The following is an 18,435-nucleotide window of genomic DNA, read 5'->3' as shown; positions in this document are numbered from 1 at the left end:
TTAACACACACAAAAACACTCCACACAAGTTTGATATTCTGTTACTCAACAGCTACAACACAACAACAGATTTAGATCAGTTTGTAACAGAGAAATGCTTAGAATTTGTGTGAGTGTAAACAGGTTCAAGTTAAAGGAATAATTTAACTTTTTAATTTCAGAGGTTGAGAAGATTGGAGGCAGAAGGAAACAGCTAGTCTTGCTCTGTCCAAGTAAAAAATATGCCAACCAAACAATCTATTGCTCACTAGGTCACTGTTTGTTTAACCCATACATGAACATAAATGATTTAAAAAAACCAACATTTATTTAGTGTACCCCACTAACAAAAGTACTTCTGTGCAGCGTCTCTTAATTCTGATTCCAACTTGAGCAGCGTTTTGCCTGTAAACATGATGTAGCGGCTAAATGCTCAATCACTTTCACATCAGATTATATTTAAGGTGCTTTTGAATTTGAAAAGACAAGTCACAACAAACAAAACACTTCTTTCTTGGGCCAAACTAATAGAAGAGGTGTAATGGTTTTAAATGTTTTAAACAATTACGGCCAATGTAAATAAAGAACTGTGATATGCTTTTCCTGTGTGTTTTATCCAAGACTGCCCAAAGAACATTTTCCTTGTTGTGACTGGTTTTTAAGTGTTATGGGGCAAGTCAAAAGTCCGAAGTCTAGGTCAAGACCTCCATCCTTCTAAATCCTGACCAGTAAAATTACATGACTTTTGAACATTTATCTATCAATAATGTGAAAATTGTTTAACCCAAGTCCTTTTAACACAACAGGATGTACACCAAAGATGTACATGTACACCAAAGACCAAAGGTGTACACCATGACCAGATGCTTTCGAATGCATTTCGGTTTAATGTTGCCTTAACACAAACAACTATAACAGAGTCTTGCCTAAATATAATGTAAAAACATTAACAAAAGACTGATTTAAAACTAGAAATATCTAAACAAACATGAAGTTAACCTTCAGGACAAACCTTCAGATCTTGAGAATTCGTCATACTCAGTGCTACAGACATGAGTCAGTTGATATTCAGAAAGCTTGGAGCTTTGATTCAGAGCCTTAATCAGTCAAAAGACGATAGAAAACAACTTGTCCAAAAACTTAATGTCTTAATGTGATTATAGTTTGGCATGTGTTTGGATACTGGCTTGCGATCACAGTATTTTGTGATATTTCAGATAAATACACTTTGACACTCTTTCTCTGTATTTACATAAACATTAAAAGATTAATATGAAAAAATAAAAAATCCTTTAACTTAGACTGATTGCTTGGTCCGAAGATGCTAAATTAAAGAGAAGTGAGTGACCAGCGCTGCCATTTGATGAATGAGTACCAGCCGCCATCAGCATCCTGATGAGACTTTTATCACATTAAACACTCAGTTTCAGACAGTTTTTCAATATCATCACATTAATCACTTGTTATTGACTGGTAATTGGTTTGAACGTGCAGCAGTTATATTATCATATGATATATTGATCAAGCATGCTAACGTCGCTGACGTGTTACTGTTGGTCCTGGTGTGGAAATGCAGTGTACACCTGCACTGGAGTAACTATCGAGAGACCGTCAAGTCAATGACAATGAAAGGTTTTCTACATAATTTCTGAGCAAGTATTATGAAAAAGATCTTTGCAGCACTAACTATACCAAAAATAATAATGGTAATTTAACACGGAAATTTCTTTCAGAAGCATTGTATGACATATCAAAGCTGAGGTCCAGTACTGCTTTCTAAAAATGAACGAGCATCCCCTATTCTATGTTTTTTTTCAGCATGCATTCCTCCACAGGAACCCAGAAACACCTTCAATTTTAGGTAGGTTGGCTCTCCGCTGTGACGAGTAGCAACCATGAGATTAGTTTCCAGCACCCAGTATCCTACAGGCATAACCACGATGGCTTTTATGCTCTAGTATATGTTTAATGTCAGAAGTGTTATATTTTTACCTTTTCATGTTATTTTTTTTCGCCTGCTCCTGTGGAGATGTTCATACTAAAACATTTTTCCCGAACAAAGTGGCATGGCTACAAGGACTTTGCTCCAGCAGGATACGAGAACAGCTCTTGGAGGTGGCTTTGACTTCGGCGACAGACATTGACTTTGATGTTGAAAACCTGTGTGGTGTTTCCATTAGTATTATTTTGTCCACCTGGGGCCACTGCAGCCAGCCCTGAACTCATCTTATCACCTGAAAACATTATTATGGTGAGCTTGTTAGGAAACAGCTAAATCCGGCAGACAAAGAGCTACGTGTAGCATTTGTTTGGAGTCGTGTTTCTGGTCACTTGACAAGTGTAAGTCCAATATTCACTCTCCTTCTATCTCTGTTTTAGTTTGTACCAACCCTTGAGGGAAATATCTGTTTCTTTAGCTGCTAAATGCTGCACTGTGTAGCTAACTTTGTTTGCCTGCTTGGCAGGTAGCGTGCACTCAGTTTATTCAAGCTTTTTCACTGAAAACACCTGCCTGCTGCAGCTGAAAAATGTTGATGAAAGCAGTAAAAGTGAATGAAAAAGTACAGTTGTGGGCTGTAAAACCAAAATAATGAGCGTAGCGTTCAGGGGAACTGCAGAGTCAGGTGATAATTCCCTGTGAGTTTCTAAGTGTTACCATGTAGTCATTAGAGCAGCATATTTGCCCCTAAACAATCTTCTCTTGGACAGAAACTTTTTCAGACTGCATCATACAGCAATTTAATCAGATATCTATTCCTACTGTTTCTTGTTTGTGTTTTTGTGCTTTTGGCTAATGATGCCAATGGTACTTTGATCCACTCTTTATACTTGATTTTAAGACTTGATTTAAGTCTTGGGTCTCTATTGTGTCTAAATACTAGTATGAACCTTTATACATGGTATACTAATTGGTTTTAATCCACTTTCTGTCAGACAGTACTTTGTGACAAAGCGCATCATTCTCACACTTCGAATAAATGTGTGTAAAAGCATCTGTGACAGAAACTTTTCTATCATATATGACCCTTTGCTTTTGCAGTGAAAAACTCCAAGTTTATTTTCTTAGGCAACGCAGCCAAGACTTAGAAATCATTAGTAATGCTTTAATATAAGGCCCAGTGGGAGCAGGAGTGTTGGCTTCAATTTTATGCCTAAAACTCCCCATGAGCCTGTTAACAGTGATTCAGAAGCTTCGGGTGGGCCACAGAGAATGCACATAGACACACACGTACCTTTTAAAACCTCCACCACCCCTTCAGCTCAGAACCACAAACCTGCGTGGCGTCTCCACGATGTGAAATGCCTCGGCCAGCATCTTTTTCTCCTGTTGTGGTGCACTGCTGGTAATTAGGCTGCTGTTGTTGCTGCTGTCACCGCTCATTTTCAACTCTATTGAGGCAGAGGGAAGAAAAAGGCTAAAACAATATTACCTCAGTCATAAAATCCAGTGTAATTACGCTTGGTTTTATGTCCCCCAGGGGAGTCAAAAATTCCCTTACATGACAAGTAAATCGCCAGCACTAAATCAACTGCAGCTTCAGAACACCGCCGCACTGCCAAAATGATAAAGCTTGAGAGGATGGCGACTTTGCTTTCTCTTCAGTGTTGAGGTGGAATTTGTGGTCTTGAAATAGGGCACCTGATTTCAGGCCATTGTTCACTGACCCATTCCTCAGTGAAACCCATATTTAGCTCCAAACAGAAAGAAATGGTGCAGAAACCGAATAACAAACATCATTCATGACTACTGTAAAACGAGATGTCAACCAAGAAAGAATTGTTGTATTAATGCCTTTGGTCACACATTGCTTTCTCGGTCTAGACTAATAGAAGACATGCATCAGGCCGTTTGGTGTTTCAGAAAAAGAAATAGCCTGTGGCCTATGTGCTCAGTGACCAAAAAGGAAAAGGAAACCCCTGATCAGCATCATGTTCGTCCCTGCAAACAGATGCCACACATTGCTGCAATAATTAAAACAAGTGAAGCGTCCCAGTATTAAAGCTGACCGAGGAGACATTAATGTCAGCTGCCTGTGGTTGATAGGTGCGTGCTTCTTCCCATGGAGCGTTATCTTGTTATAGCCATTAATGAAGGAACCTGGTCTACAGGTCTACTGAAGTTATAATGCGAGCGTCACTCTGGGGCCCGCTAAGGGTTTAATTAATTGCCTTAAGTACCTTCATGAATTTTGTATGACAGTGATTGCTTCAGCCTCTGTTGATAAGCGAGTCAAATCAATGGACTGACTTCCCATTGTCTTTAAAGCACAAAACAACTCCTCTGCAACCCCCACCCCCCCCTGTTGGAAAATGTGTGTTGACTAGCTTTGCATCATATTTTGCTCTATATCTACAGCTTTTAATTAACCCCCCAATATATCAGTTCAGCACCCTAAAGCATTACAGCTTCTTCTCTGGATGTTTTGACACGGGAATGATTGAGGGCAAGACAGGATGTTATTTACAAAGGACACCCACCATTTTTATATTGACAATATTTATATGGACCAGCCTCTGGGCAGGGGGTTTGTCAAGACTGAAGTAATCATTAGGCCTCTTTTCCTACCTTCTCCCAGGAAACTCTCAAACAACATTTGGTTTTGTTTTTTACTGTTGTTGTTCAGGTAGTTTGGAACAGGAGAGTGGCACATACAGATCCAGTAGCTAAGTTGCTGATGACAGATTGGTGACCTACTTTAGTTCAAAACCAGTATTTTGTTGTTGTGGGCGTGACAGGGAGTGATGAGGAAATATGCAGCTTCGACATACTGCACAAAGTTCAAAGTATTTAAAGCACAAATAGACCATAAATGTGTGTAATTATTATTCAGCATTTTTTGTCATATCATATAATTTCGTCCCGCCCCGGCGTTGAATGTTCCTCCTTGGTCCAGTGCTGGTCTGTAGCCCTGTGGCTGGGAACTGCTCATTTACAACAAGTGTACCATTTGAAACCTGGAGTCAAAGAACGACAATGTTGTGTGTTCTTTTAGCCAAGACACTTAAGACTGTAGTGCATTGTGTGCTTTGAAAGTAATTGTTTTGTCATTATTTCGTGTCGCCAAGCCTCGTGACATGTCCTGTTAGTCTGTCCGGGTCTCTTGGTCTTTTTGTTGAGGTGTCTTCTGTCTTGTTTCATTCATTTAACTCCTTTCAGATTGACTCCTTTGAACAGCTGTGGTCAGGGTGATGCTCCAACATGCGCTCCTGGCGCCCATGATATCGCCTCTTTCAAGGTTTCGTGAGTTCTTACTTTAAGCCCATTCTCAGTCACTGGGAAGATGGTGTTCGAAATCTAGCAGTGTTTCTTGCACCTGCTCATGTTGCAGTGTTTCTGAAGAGTGTGACAACATTGACTTAAACCTGCATTTTCTGTCTGAAAGGCAAGGATAAAGTAAAGGTTCATCAGGCAAATTATCATTCAGAACTTAATTAACTAAAGAATAATGCCTTGTGTTACCTCATCAGATATGAATTATCCGCAACTGCAAAAAAAAAAAATCTACCTCCCTTGATCTGTTTGTCCTAGTCTTTACTCAGCTCACAAGGTGAATTTTTATGCAAATTCCTGTCCTCTCTATCTTAATGTGCATTTCCCTATCATTTCATACACAAGGTACATTATGTGGGCCAATCCTGCAGCCCCACATAGCAGTTTCTTTGTAGCAGAAACAGATAAAAGGATTACAGCCCATATTTTAATGCAAAAATGCTGCTTATTGTGGCCGTAATACCCTGGATACTTGTTTGGCATTTTTCCATGAATGAAGACGCTGTGTTCTTTTTCTGTCACATGCACTAACATTTATGATTAGGAACATATAGATCTACATCCTCAGTGGAGAAGCTTTGTTCTATATTTTAATGCGTTTGAATATAAACAAACAATTGCAGATTTCACACAGGTTTTGCAATATATAAATACGTCATTCTGGCAGGATATCTGTGTCCTTATTAATGGGCTTGCCGGAATGTGTGAGCGTCTGTGAACAGTGCAGTGTGGATATTAATGCCGTCACAGCAGACACAGTAGATTTCCACTCTAGGCTGATGGCGAGTTGCCTGTCGCCTACCTCTGTGCCATTTTTAGCCTGCGGCGGCTCTGGCTGGCTTCGCTGCCACCTTGCTGCACAGTGCCACGTGTGGGCAGGAGCTGGCTGGGGGCCCCTCGCTCCAGTCTCCTGGGCTGCTGCTGCTACTGTTGCACGGTGGGGCTCCCGTGGGACTGGGCTGTGGAGGTGGGGGGTGGGAGGGGGTGCTCGCCGCTGACCGAAGCACACTAGCGATCTTAAGGAGCGCTGCTGAGGGGAAGTCCTGTGCGTTTGAAGTAGGGACCTCAGAAAGCCTGTTTACTCAGGAGGGGGGGGCGGGGGGGAGCTGGGCCGCTGCACAAGAATGCCTGTGTCATGACGGGAGCGGCGGAGAGGAGGAATGCACTCCACAATCCCAACACTGTAGGAGCTGGGCCATGGCTGAGGTGGCAGCCATTTCTTACTATTTATTTTAGCTCCCTCTCCACTCAATCACAGGCCCTGTCTGCGGCCCTAAGCATCCCTGGAAAAATGAAAAATGGCCTGTGCTTTTATTTATGGCTTGAGATTTCCAAGTATTTGCCAGCTCAGTATCTACACCCTGTGTTGATGAAATATAAAAGCTGTGATTTTTTTTTTTTCTTTTGCTTTAATCATTTATTTATTCAGGGAAAGAAAACTTTTTTTCAGGAGTGATTTGCCTCAACTTTCTTTAGCTGCAGACATATTCAGGAGGTTCTCAGTGAACTCACAGTTCACACTAAAAATGTTCTTGGTTACTGTTCAGGTGAGAACATCAAAAGACGACATTGAGACTCCTGTCTATATCTTTATCTTCTTCTAAGTTCTGCATCACTAAATGGGCTTGAATGGTTTCTTAATGTCAGATTTGATATATGGTTTGTAGAGCAGAGAAGGTTAATTCCAGTATATAGACACGTCCGTCAGGTTTAGCTTAAGGCACTGGAACGAGTTTTGTTTTGACTCACCCCTCTGCCAAATTTTCTGACACGGCAGGATGACGGCTTACCAAAATGTCTTTAATACACAAGCTGCTTTTGAGTCCATGTGACCTTTGTTTACCAACCCTGGTTTGTTTGTAAATGGGCTGCGTGAACCTACATGAACCCGATTTTTTAAAGTTCAAGGCCAGCCCTGTGTCTTGCTGGAAGACTCCAGGCAGAGGTTTATGGACATTACCAAATGGAAGATGACCTCCCTTCCCTTGAGTTTATGTTCAGTTTTAGGTTCAGAATGAAGACGTGCCAGACACAGATAAATGCAAGAGGAACCACACCCCACACACACACAGCCAGGGGTCAGCAGTATAATTTATTCTGAAAAAACTTTCAATTCTGAAAGTGGGAAATGTTTGCACCAAGCTGCAATACAAAACAGATACCACTGTGTGCATTAGCAACGTTTTAGCTCATAGCCTTTAGATAAAACCAACAAACATAGTGTGTCTACCTAATATTTATAATAACACCAGTGTAAATGATGTTGTAGTGATGGAGTGAACAATCTCTGCCCAAAAACTCTGTTTTTGATAACATGGAGAGCGCAGAGGCTTCACGCTTCATTTCAATTTCAGATTATGTCAAAGAGATTAAAATTACTCCCCTCACACAAAACTAATAAAAAATGAAAAATACAGTTTTCCGTTGTGGCTGAGACCAAACAAAACAAACTGTGGGCATGATCACAGCTTTACTGTTGGCCAGCAGCTTCAGCAGAGCAAAACAGTCTCACTCCTTGCCAAGATTTTCCCCGCTGGGGTTTGAACCTGCAACTCTCCTGCTGGCTGTATTTATGACCAACAAAGCTGTTGATACCCCAAAGGATTTTTTTTTCTTTTTTTCAGTCATTATAGTGGAAAATCTAATCTCTAGTGGTTCCTACTGCAAAGCATCAAAGCGTAGTGTAAGGGATATCTGTTGCCACTCGATCAGCTCTCGGGGTGGTAGTTGTTTGCCTTCGTCAGGATTACCGATGGGACCAGATGAAGGATTTAATATCAGCACTGCTCACTGAGCGGCTCGACAGAGACGGCCTCTGCCTTCAGACTGTAAAGCTAAGCAGTATCAGGGGGGCATTAAGCACTGGTGGGCCGTTCCATCAAAAAGGGAAGTACTAGCAATTTCATGGTCCGATTCAGTACCAGCGAGCAGACTGGACCAAATACTGTCAAGTCAGATAATTCCCTTCAGTTTCATATCGAGTGGTGACAGAGGCTTGCTCTGAAGTCAAATCTGATTTCCCTGTTATATAACTGCACAGGATAATCTATGAATTAAAAAAAAAAAAAAGCTTTAAAATAACTGTAGATTGTTTGTGTTATAGTCCCATTACCAGCAGTGAATCGCATTGGCTTTTTTGGAAAGAAATAGAATTGTGGTTTGAATGACCTGATCGCAGTTCAGCAGTGTGTGAGCTGCTTATACTCAGTGTCACAGACCTGTTGTCCTTGCTCGCTGGAGAGATTTCAAGCCTTAACGTGGGCTTTCAGCAGCTTCTAACAAGCTCAAGAGTCTTCAGGGTTCTCTGAGCATTTACCTGACGAAGCCAGCGGCCCGGAGGCTTCATTTACAGCCAGCACTGAACAAGCTGTCATTAGCTGTGTGTGTTACAGTATGATGCACGTTAATCGAAACCCACACTCTGTCACTGATTGGCCTCAGGGAAGTGATGTGAATGCACAGTAAAGAGTGAAAGACGGAGATGTAAACTACTGTATGATTGGTTTTGTGCCATTCTGACTGAGTGAAAAAATCCATTCAGAAATGTAAGATTGATAATCTTTGATGAAGTTCATGTTAGTCAAATATAAAGTGTTGAATGTTTCCAGATGGAATCAACTAATAGAATTAACTGATAATGTCGAGCCTTCATTTTGCAGACAAAATAAAAAGGTATTTGCAAACGAGCAAGTGTTATATGGCTACATGTAAAGTGTACTTTCAAATTTAGTTAGGTTTAGTTTAGCTTAGTCGCAACAAACAATTATTTTTACTATCATTTAATCTGTCAATTATGTTTTTGACAGAAAATTGTGAAAACAATTCCCTTCCCAGTTTAATAGAACCTGAAGTGTCATCTTCATGTGCTTGATTTGTTTGTTAGATATTCAAATTACAATCACATATAACAGAGAAATGCTCCACGCCCAACTGTCCCGAGAAGCTGGAACCAGAGAATGAAGCTGGCATGTTTACTTGATAAATAAGTAAACCAATAAACAGATAAATTGAATTGAAGTCAGTATTATTGTTATCATTTCAGCACTTCAGGTGTTATGAAATCCAATAGCTGTACCTCCACGCTTCTAATGTGGATTTAACCCTCCGACACCTTCCTGTGTTTTGCGCTTTACTGGCATCTTTCATATAATAGTGGATCAAGGTGTGTATTTACTCAGTGAGCATTTCAACATAAAAGCCCTACGGCAACTGCTTTAAAAAATTTAAAAAAAAGAACATTTAAGTTTGTCAGGTGATTACATACCGATTGACATGACCCATATCCAGTATGACTAAAACAAGTTACATTTTGCACTTACTGTATATCCCCTCTGTTTTCATCTCTGTGTAGAACCAGAGCTGGATGTACCCGGGACCCTGGACTCTGTGGCCCGGCAGGTCAACGACACTGTCCGCCGCCGTCGCCGCCGAGATGCCGGAGAGGACGACTACAACATTGAAATCCTGCTGGGAGTTGACGACTCGGTGGTTCGATTTCATGGCAAAGAGCATGTGCAGAACTACCTACTCACGCTCATGAATATTGTAAGTCACTGCTAGTTTTAGTCCTCTCTGCTGCAGCACAGTCTGATTTGTGTATATGCATTGATATTTGTTTCCACATAGATTGTAATGAATTGTGTCTTCATACAGTCCTCACATGTCATGTATGCTCACATGCTACATGAAGTTCAGAGCCACTCATGTGGATATGAACGATATGACCTTGTAGTCACATGCAGGGCTGTTGCCAGGACAAAATGTTTTCAGTAAACCATCACTTGACTCCCAGCATGGAAAAATCCACATGAGCGGGCAAAATTGCTAAAGCTTCATATTATGGCTGGACTGTAAAATGCATGGGCAGAGGGCTGTGGATTTAGACCAATATTTGTGGAGAAGTTGGAATACAAAGGGAGCGCCAGTATGGAGAAGAGGAGCAATTATAGTGACCAGTAGCTCTTTCAGTGTAAAAAAGCTTTTAAAGATTCTGAACCTTTCCCTGTTACAGGGACGCACATTTTAATAGGCATAGGAGGCATTGTGATATTTGACATTTAGACTGTATTGATACCAACATAGGAAAGTTGTTATGAGAAAATCTGTACGTAGCCCACAATATTTGTCCAGACAAAATGAAAAATAGTATAATATTTCCTCAGGTTTTCCTCCCCTGGAGCTTATCTTAGGCCTCCACAAACAAGTACTTTTCATGTTAAGAATGGTTGAAATCATCTATATTCTAATTTATATTGGTAAAAAGGCCACTCAGGTTCTAGTTGTGTTTACATTTACCGTCTCAGCATTTGCATCCACTTCGTCTCCAGCAGCAGAAGGTAGCTGTTTTAAGAAAATAAGCTCTGATAACAGTAATTGCTGCCTGCCCGTTACCCAACAACAAGCAAACAAAGTCAGTGACTAATTGGTGAAGAAAGGGGAACATCTAGCAGCTAAAAAACAGGTATTTTTCTCAGGAACTGATGGAGATGAGAACTGAACAAGGAGAGTGAATATTGGACGTATTTCTTCAATTCACTGAGGTAGAAAAGACCCAATAGATGCTTATGTTGCTGTGTCTGTTTGTCGACCAGGTGGCCAACGTAATCAAGTTGAAAGAGGCAATAGAAAAGTTTGCAGCAACTAAACTTGAGTTTTTCAGGTCACAGCTTTGAGAGCTGAGTCAGCATTAGTGAGCACTTCAGTTTCTCAGGGCCAGAGACAATACAGAGGAGGTTACGCTCCCATCTAATCAGCCGTAACAATCTCATGCTGTTTGTAACTCGCCGTGATCTGAATATACGAGCCCCTCCGGTGATTCCTCCGCTTTGGTTCACTGTTATATTGGTCGATCCAGAGAGTTCGTAGTCAACACACAGCTGTTGGTAAGTCTGATGCATCTGTGTAGACCACGCCTGGCTGCCAATAGTGCCCTCTATAGAAACGATATCCCTCCGTTCAAACACAAACGCGCGCATCATTAAATCTCCGGCCTCATCGCATCATCTGCGCACATCTGTTTGGGGTGTAGCTGCTCCTCAGTGGGGTTATTTAATCAAGATGCTTCTAATTGGTGTTTGAGGATCGATGGAAGCAGTCATTCGCCTTCAGAGTCGGGTTACAATGGCAGTGTTTCTTCATCGAGTTGTCACAGAGAAGCCTCACGAGTGGTGGAGGAAATTGACCATATGTGTCACCGTTTTGTTTGGTGCCTGCGTGGTGAGGTGCTCTGTTAATGAGACATTTTAATGCAGATGGAGAGGCAGGTAAAAAATACTTACTCTCCCTAGTGTTGTTCTGTGCAGAGATGCTTCTGATGCTGTTCCTCAGCAGCAAGTCGACTCACGATCAAAGGGTGGGGGATGGGTTGAAGATGATGGTATTCCACATATTCATACATGCACACAGATTATGATAGCTTTTGTTTTATACATATATATATATATATATATATATATATCATTGGTGACATGTTGTAGGGGAAGATTTAGACTTCAAACGTGAAAGAAATCAAGGAATCACAGGTTAAAAGCAGGACATTGTTAGTCAGCCACGAACAGGACTGTGCCACCATTGATTTTATCAGGCTGATATCGAGTGTGTCACGGTTTTAGCCTGCTATCTGCCGATTGCAGAGGGGCTGGCTGTGTTCCCGATTACTTGTCAAGCATTTCTTGTGAAGACATTGTCCCAGAAAATATTTTGTAAATCCTTTTCAAGCAGCGCTACAAAAGATAATCCTTTCAAATGCATATATGTTCAGAAGCATTGATTACATAATTCTGTTTACACTCGTTCTCCGCAGTCAGCCCTTTACCTTTTGTCTGTGTATGTGGAAACACATTTGCCTGTGTTGCCCGCGCTGCCTTTATACACTTGAAACTCTCATAAACACTGTTTTTATTGAATATAATGGTAACACATTGTGACTATTGTGTTTTGGAAATGAAAGCAGTTTAGTTAAAAGCTGAAGTGAATTACCTGAATCGAGTGAGCTTGATTAGAGAACAATCACAGGACTGGACTTTGCCTGGTTGTCACCACTACTCAGATAAGGTGCATCTGCTGAGTGGATGGAGGCTTTCTGCTGCAAACACTGCAAGCTGGACTGACTGAGAGGATTTCAGTCATTTGTGTGTCGATGGCAGCCAATCAGGGCCTGTCACTCATGTGTTTCCTGGAGTGTGGGTTTGGGTTAGAGAGGCTGTCCAGGAAAAACGGTGAATGAACTGAATTGACCTGGAAAACAAAACCAATTCTTAATATTTCATTACCGTACAACATGTGACATCTGTTTATTATTTTACATGGAAGCTCATTTCTGCCAAAAAAAGAGTAAAAATTATGAAAGCATGGGAATGATTAAAAAAACTTAGAGTAAGAGTTTTGATTATTTTCGTCAAACTAAACTTAACTCAATATTATGACCAAAATGATAATTAAAAAATTACAAATAATGTTGACTTATTCCTTATTATTATGTATTTATGACTTACTATATAAGTGTATTACTAAGATAAAACACTGACTCAATATCTCATAATTCTGGTTGTCCATGTCATGATTGGATCATCATCTACTGGTCAAACATTGACCAGTATCTATATTCTCACTCTTGACTATCTCATCTTTTTTTTTTTTTCATTCCTTTAATCGTTCATTTAATCAATTTTGGGAGAGAAGGGAAAAGAACTGAACCTACAAAAAAAACCAAAAAACGAAATCAACTCTCTGCTCTTTTACTTCTGGACATATCTCCATAAGAAATGTTCCTTCTATAGAGTCCAGCTATTCAGAGAAAATGTGATGATGCCATGTGATAACCATGTCTACCACAGTCTCTCTCTCTCTCTCTCTCTCTCTCTCTCTCTCTCTCTCTCTCTCTCTCTCTCTCTCTCTCTCTCTCTCTCTGGCTGTGATGGCATGATGAGGTTATTGATGGTGTTTTCCAGTAGAGGTCCCTGCTGGCTTCAACTGCAGGCAACTGGGTCTCTGGACTCTGAACAGTGATCATGTCCTCTCCTTTCCTTCCATCCTTCCACTTCTCCTCCCCTATACCTCCATATATCTGTCCTTCTTTCCTCTTATACTTCGCTTCTCTTTTTTCCCCTTCCCTCCTCAACACTATTCTCCCTTTTTTCCACTCATCTTTTCTCATCTCCTTTCCCTCCTATTCTTCCATCCTATCGCCCCTCCTCTCCCTTCCTCTCTTCCTCTCTTCTTCCCTTCTATCCTTCAGCTCTTCTCTTCTCCTCTCGTCTCTCCTCCAATCCTTTTTTCCTCCCTCCTCTCCTCTAAACTTCTACCCTTCTATTATCCCTTTTTTTCCTCTGGTCTTACCTTGTGTCATCTCCTTTCCTCTCCTCTCCTCTCCCCTCCTCCTCTCACCTCTCTTTTTCTCTCCAGTCTACAAACCTCCCTTTTGTCCTTCTTTTCTCCTTTCTCTCCTCTCTATCCCCCTTTTTATTTCTCCTTCTCTTTTCCCATCTTTACTTCTCTCCACTTTCCTCTCTTCTTTCTCCTGGTCCATCTTCACCCATCATTTTATTTTTTTTATTTTTCCTCTCTCTTTTTCTTTCTGTCTTCATGACCTTCTTCTTTTCCCCTTTTCCTCGTTTGTTTTTCCTGTTCCTCCCCTCCTCCCCTTTTAGTCCTCTTCTCCTCTCATCTCCTCTTTTCCATGTTCCTTTTCTTTCTCTCCTCCTTCTCTCCTGTCCCATCCTTTCTTTTCTTCCCTTTCTTTCTCTTTGATTTATCCTGCTCATCGTCATCAACACACACCATCACACACCCTTTATTCTCTCCATCCCCCAAAGAATTTTATCTGATGTGTGAGTGTGTGTGTGTGTGTGTGTGTGTGTGTGTGTGTGTGTGTGTGTGTGTGTGTGTGTGTGTGTGTGTGTGTGTGTGTGTGTACCCTTAGTGCCCAATCTACAGTGAATGAATGAGCAAAAAGAATGAAGTCTCTTATTTTACTGTCAGATCATTGCTCATTAATGAACCTCCTTGAGTGCTTGTGGCTCAGGCGTTCCTCCTTATCACCGCTGTCAGACTGAGCTGGACAGCTTTTCTTTATCAGGACAATTTATCTTCATTAAAAAAAAAGCATATTCGAGCGGCCATCGCAGGAACTATCCCCTGTGCTTTTTCTCCTCTGTTTGATTTGTTTCTGTTTTTTGTCTATTTCTTTCTTTCACACATCACATGCATGGATGCCTTGTACATTCAACTGTGCTTTGCAATCCAATTAAGTGAAAGGCATGTTTCATTTCCGGTGTTCACAAATGATGGTGTGAGATCAAACACTCATTATCAAACATTTCAGAATATGTTGCTTCTGTTTTTGTTGCATTTTATGGCTCATCATTTTTGGCTATTTTGACCTGTCTGTGTTAGAGTGAGGATGAAAGGGATTTTGTGGCTTGAAGGCTTCACACCATTATTTATTTTTGGTTCTTTGTTGTCGGTAGTCGTTAACAAAAGATTGTGGCTGCTAGTGGATCAGTTTCAGTCTGTGGTGTACAGATAAAAAGATACACATTGGAATGAAATAGCTTCCCGGGGTAGCATCAGTTTTTCCTCTCAGCTTGTCAGAGATCAATAACAGCCTCATATTAGCTTCACATCGGTCATGAAAGTGCCCGACAGAAGTTATTACACGATGCCTCAGCGGCCATAAAGAGCTCCAATGAAAAGATATATCCTGCGCACTCTGCTCTCAGCAGAAATGGCACTTCTAAGCAACATCAGCTGTCGAGATATCAGAGGCAGTGAAGATCTGTGTTTCTGAAATCAGACGCAGAAGATACAAATTTTGAGTTTAACTGAAATTACCTAAACCAAACTCCAGTGGGCCACAGCCACTAAAAAGAAATCAAAAAAAAAAAAAAAGTAGAACCCACTCATGACATCAAGAGAGGCTGGAGGCAGAGGTTCCACTTTACTTCATTAATGAGCGTTTCTCATGGGACATAAAGTAAAGTAATGCGTGACTTTTATGGACCTCTGTTGGTGACATTTAGGTATTGCAGCAACAGTGTGCTGAGTTACCATTTTATCATGTACAGGTTTGGTATTGGAGAAGTCTTGGAGGCTGCGTTTTATATCTGGACTGCATTACCAACGGTGTGTTGTAATATTTTGTAATCTATAATGCAGACTAGTACAACAGCACTACTAACAATGTCATCATAAATTAAGAGAGTTTATTGCGGGGCAGTTGTATTGGATTGTATTATCATCAAGTAGAAACTACAGGAGAAAATGTGGTGTCGGTGTTCATCTCAAGAACAGGCTTTGCAATATGCCCTTTCACACGCATAATTTTTGTAAACATCATCCCAAAGCCTTGGGCATTAACCTGCTGCTATATCAGCCTCCGCTCATCTGGTTTCAGGCTTTCCACAAGACATCGGAACCTGGCTTCGAGGATTTACTCCCATTCAGCTTCAAGAGCATTGGCGAGTGTGTCCAAAACTAATATTGGGTGATAAGATCAGGCTTGCAGTCAGCGTTCCAGTTCAGCTCAAAGGTGTTAAATGGGGTTGAGGTGAATGCTCTTTGCAGGCTATTCACGTTCTTCCACACCGAACTGGGAAAAACCATTTCTTTATTAACTGCATTTCGTACACGGTGGAATTGTCATGTTGAAACAGGACAGGGTATTCTTTAAACTGTAGGACCACATCTGTCTAAAATATAATAGAATAAACTGCTCTTGTAGAAATAAGCATTCCCTCAAGTGGAGGTAAAGGAATACCAAAGGAAAGCCAAAAGCATGCGGTCAGAGGTGTCCATGTACTTTTGGCACATCATACAGTACATACAGTGCAAGAGGTAATTATTGTAATACTTCAATTGAGCATGTTTTAAAGTAGGACCATGGTCCATTGTCAGAACAGAACTTTTAATTTAGTGAAAACATAAAAGTATAAGATGTTTAAATCCTTTACTTTCTTTGGCTAAAACTCTTCAATCTTAAATTCTTTCAGGTTGAGGTGTCATCCTCACTTTCTCTGATTGTCTTTTGCACTCTCCCACACATGCCTTTCATCTCCTCAACCCTCCTGAAGTTTGTTTCATTCATCAACTGCTGTTTCCGTCAGTTTTGCCACTTTCAGGGTTCAGCTGTCAAGTTCGGACACATCAGGACTGACTGACAGTAAAACCGACTCACATACACACACTTAGTGTTTTGTGTCTGCAGCTTCTCATTTATATGCGAGTCTTGTGCATCTCATTAGCAGAGAAGACAGCAAGTGACAAAGCTTGATGCTTAGCTGTGATGAAATGCTGAATTCTAAGTTTTAATACCAAAGCTCCAACATGAAGCGACACTTGAGAGTTTCTTGAAGTGATTCCACACAAAAAGTCCGTTTTGAGACAGACAGCTGGGGAAGTAATCAAGTTAGTGGTATTGATCGGTAACCCCATCAATTTCCCGCTTCCCTCCCCAGTGATATATTGTGGCCATTTTGAGCTCTGGGCCGGTGAACATGAGCTGGATAAATGAAATGTGAGGATGAACACATACAGTAAGAGGAAATACTACTGTAAATGTATGGAGTAATCTGTTAAGAAGTTGCTGCGGTGTCAAGAACGTCGAACCTTTGACAGTAAGCAGAAAGGTGTGTGGGAGACAGATAACATATGGTGTAATTTTAGCTCACCCTGAAGGAGGAGGCACACAGTGCAGCCCCTGCCAGCAGAGCAGAGCTGCCCCACCAGTGGATGCCGGTTCAGGATGAGCAGCGTTTATCTGTCTTTTTTTTCTAAATGAAACATAAATCATGTGTAGCTCGGGTCATGTTCAGCAAGATTGTTTGGAGTTTGTTTCACAGCTCCTCCAGTGCCGCCGCACCCAGAAAATTTGAGGCGAATTTTGCATGTAGTAATATGTTGCTGGAATATTTTTTCCCATCTCCTCTACCCTGTGTGGAGAACACTGACATATTGTGCAATGAGGCGAATAAACTCAGTGAGGAATCAGTGGCCCAAAGAAAATGAGACCCACTGTGATGCTGCCTGTCGCTTCAGTCCAACTGCTCCTGGTTGCTAATGAGGTCTTCTCTTACATATGTGTCAGAGGTCTGGACAAGATGTTGATCCGTTCACTGATTCAATTGGTGCTTATTGTACGGTCAATCAGTTAGTGACAAAACAGCAGCACTAAATACAGAGTGACGGGCGACCACACACACTGGGCCTTTTAAAGGTCAGCTGTCAGTAAAACACATGTTGTCCTTGTCTTGTCATGTGATAACATGGAATCTCTTCAAATGATAATTATATTATATTATATTATATCACTTTCAGTTATTGTTAATTGATTATGGAGTTGAAGCTGGGAGGCCTAGCTTAGCATAAAGCCTGGCAGCAAGAGGGAAACAGCCAACCTGGCTTTGTCCAAAGTTCAAAAGTATATACACGGTTGCCCATAAAGTTGAAATAATTTTGTTTTCAGACACAATCCTCTATTTATTCCTATTTAAATGCATCAGTAATCACTTTGGAAGAGATTGACCACTAAAGTTTGGAGAAGATATACACTTTATCTGTCAAGAATAAATCATATTGTCACCATCATTTCATGGAAAGAGGTAAAAAAATATTTTATTCCAACTTTATGAGCAACAGTGTATAACGGCAACTGTAAATCTCACTAATTAACATGTTGTGTTTCATTTGTTTAATCTACACACAAACAGAAATGTAAAAAGTCACTTTATGGACAGTTACATGCTAGTATTTCCCCAAATTTGAAACTGTTAACTAACTGCAAGCTGAAGGAATTTAGAGAGGATGAAGATAAGACAGCTACAGCTGCACAGAGACAGGCACCTCTTTGAATGAAATAAAAACAAAATTAATTCACTCACTCATTGATCAGCTGGTTTAATACCACATTCAATTTTATTCTGCTGATGTGAACATACGGTATGTGTTTGATAAGCATCAGCATGTTCAGGTAGATAACTGAACTAGAGTTAATTAAACAGAAAATCCATCAGTGCATTTAATATGTCCCAGATACCTGAATTCTGGACCTTGTCCTTTCCTCATGCTGACATATGGGATGCAATTATACACAAAAAAAAACATTATGCTAATTTAACATGCCAGAATTAAATCACCCTTTCAGTACCTTGGACAGCGCCACGCAGCCAGCCGATTCCAAAACATATTTA

General features: G+C 40.8%; 1 protein-coding gene across 1 annotated transcript in view; it reads left to right on the top strand.

The window, feature by feature from the left end:
* The window catches only part of adamts3 (ADAM metallopeptidase with thrombospondin type 1 motif, 3), a 139,284-nt gene that overhangs the window by 47,897 nt on the left and 72,952 nt on the right, over nucleotides 1-18,435 (top strand). Inside the window, exon 5 of the mRNA XM_056377414.1 lies at nucleotides 9,603-9,796. Coding sequence (XP_056233389.1) covers nucleotides 9,603-9,796 — 194 coding nt within the window. The remainder of the gene's footprint in view (nucleotides 1-9,602; nucleotides 9,797-18,435) is intronic.

This window comes from Seriola aureovittata, chromosome 5 (assembly GCF_021018895.1).
Source record: "Seriola aureovittata isolate HTS-2021-v1 ecotype China chromosome 5, ASM2101889v1, whole genome shotgun sequence".
NCBI classification, from domain to species: domain Eukaryota; kingdom Metazoa; phylum Chordata; class Actinopteri; order Carangiformes; family Carangidae; genus Seriola; species Seriola aureovittata.
Note: the sequence above shows the minus strand (reverse complement) of the source record. Positions and strands in the feature narration are given on the sequence as shown.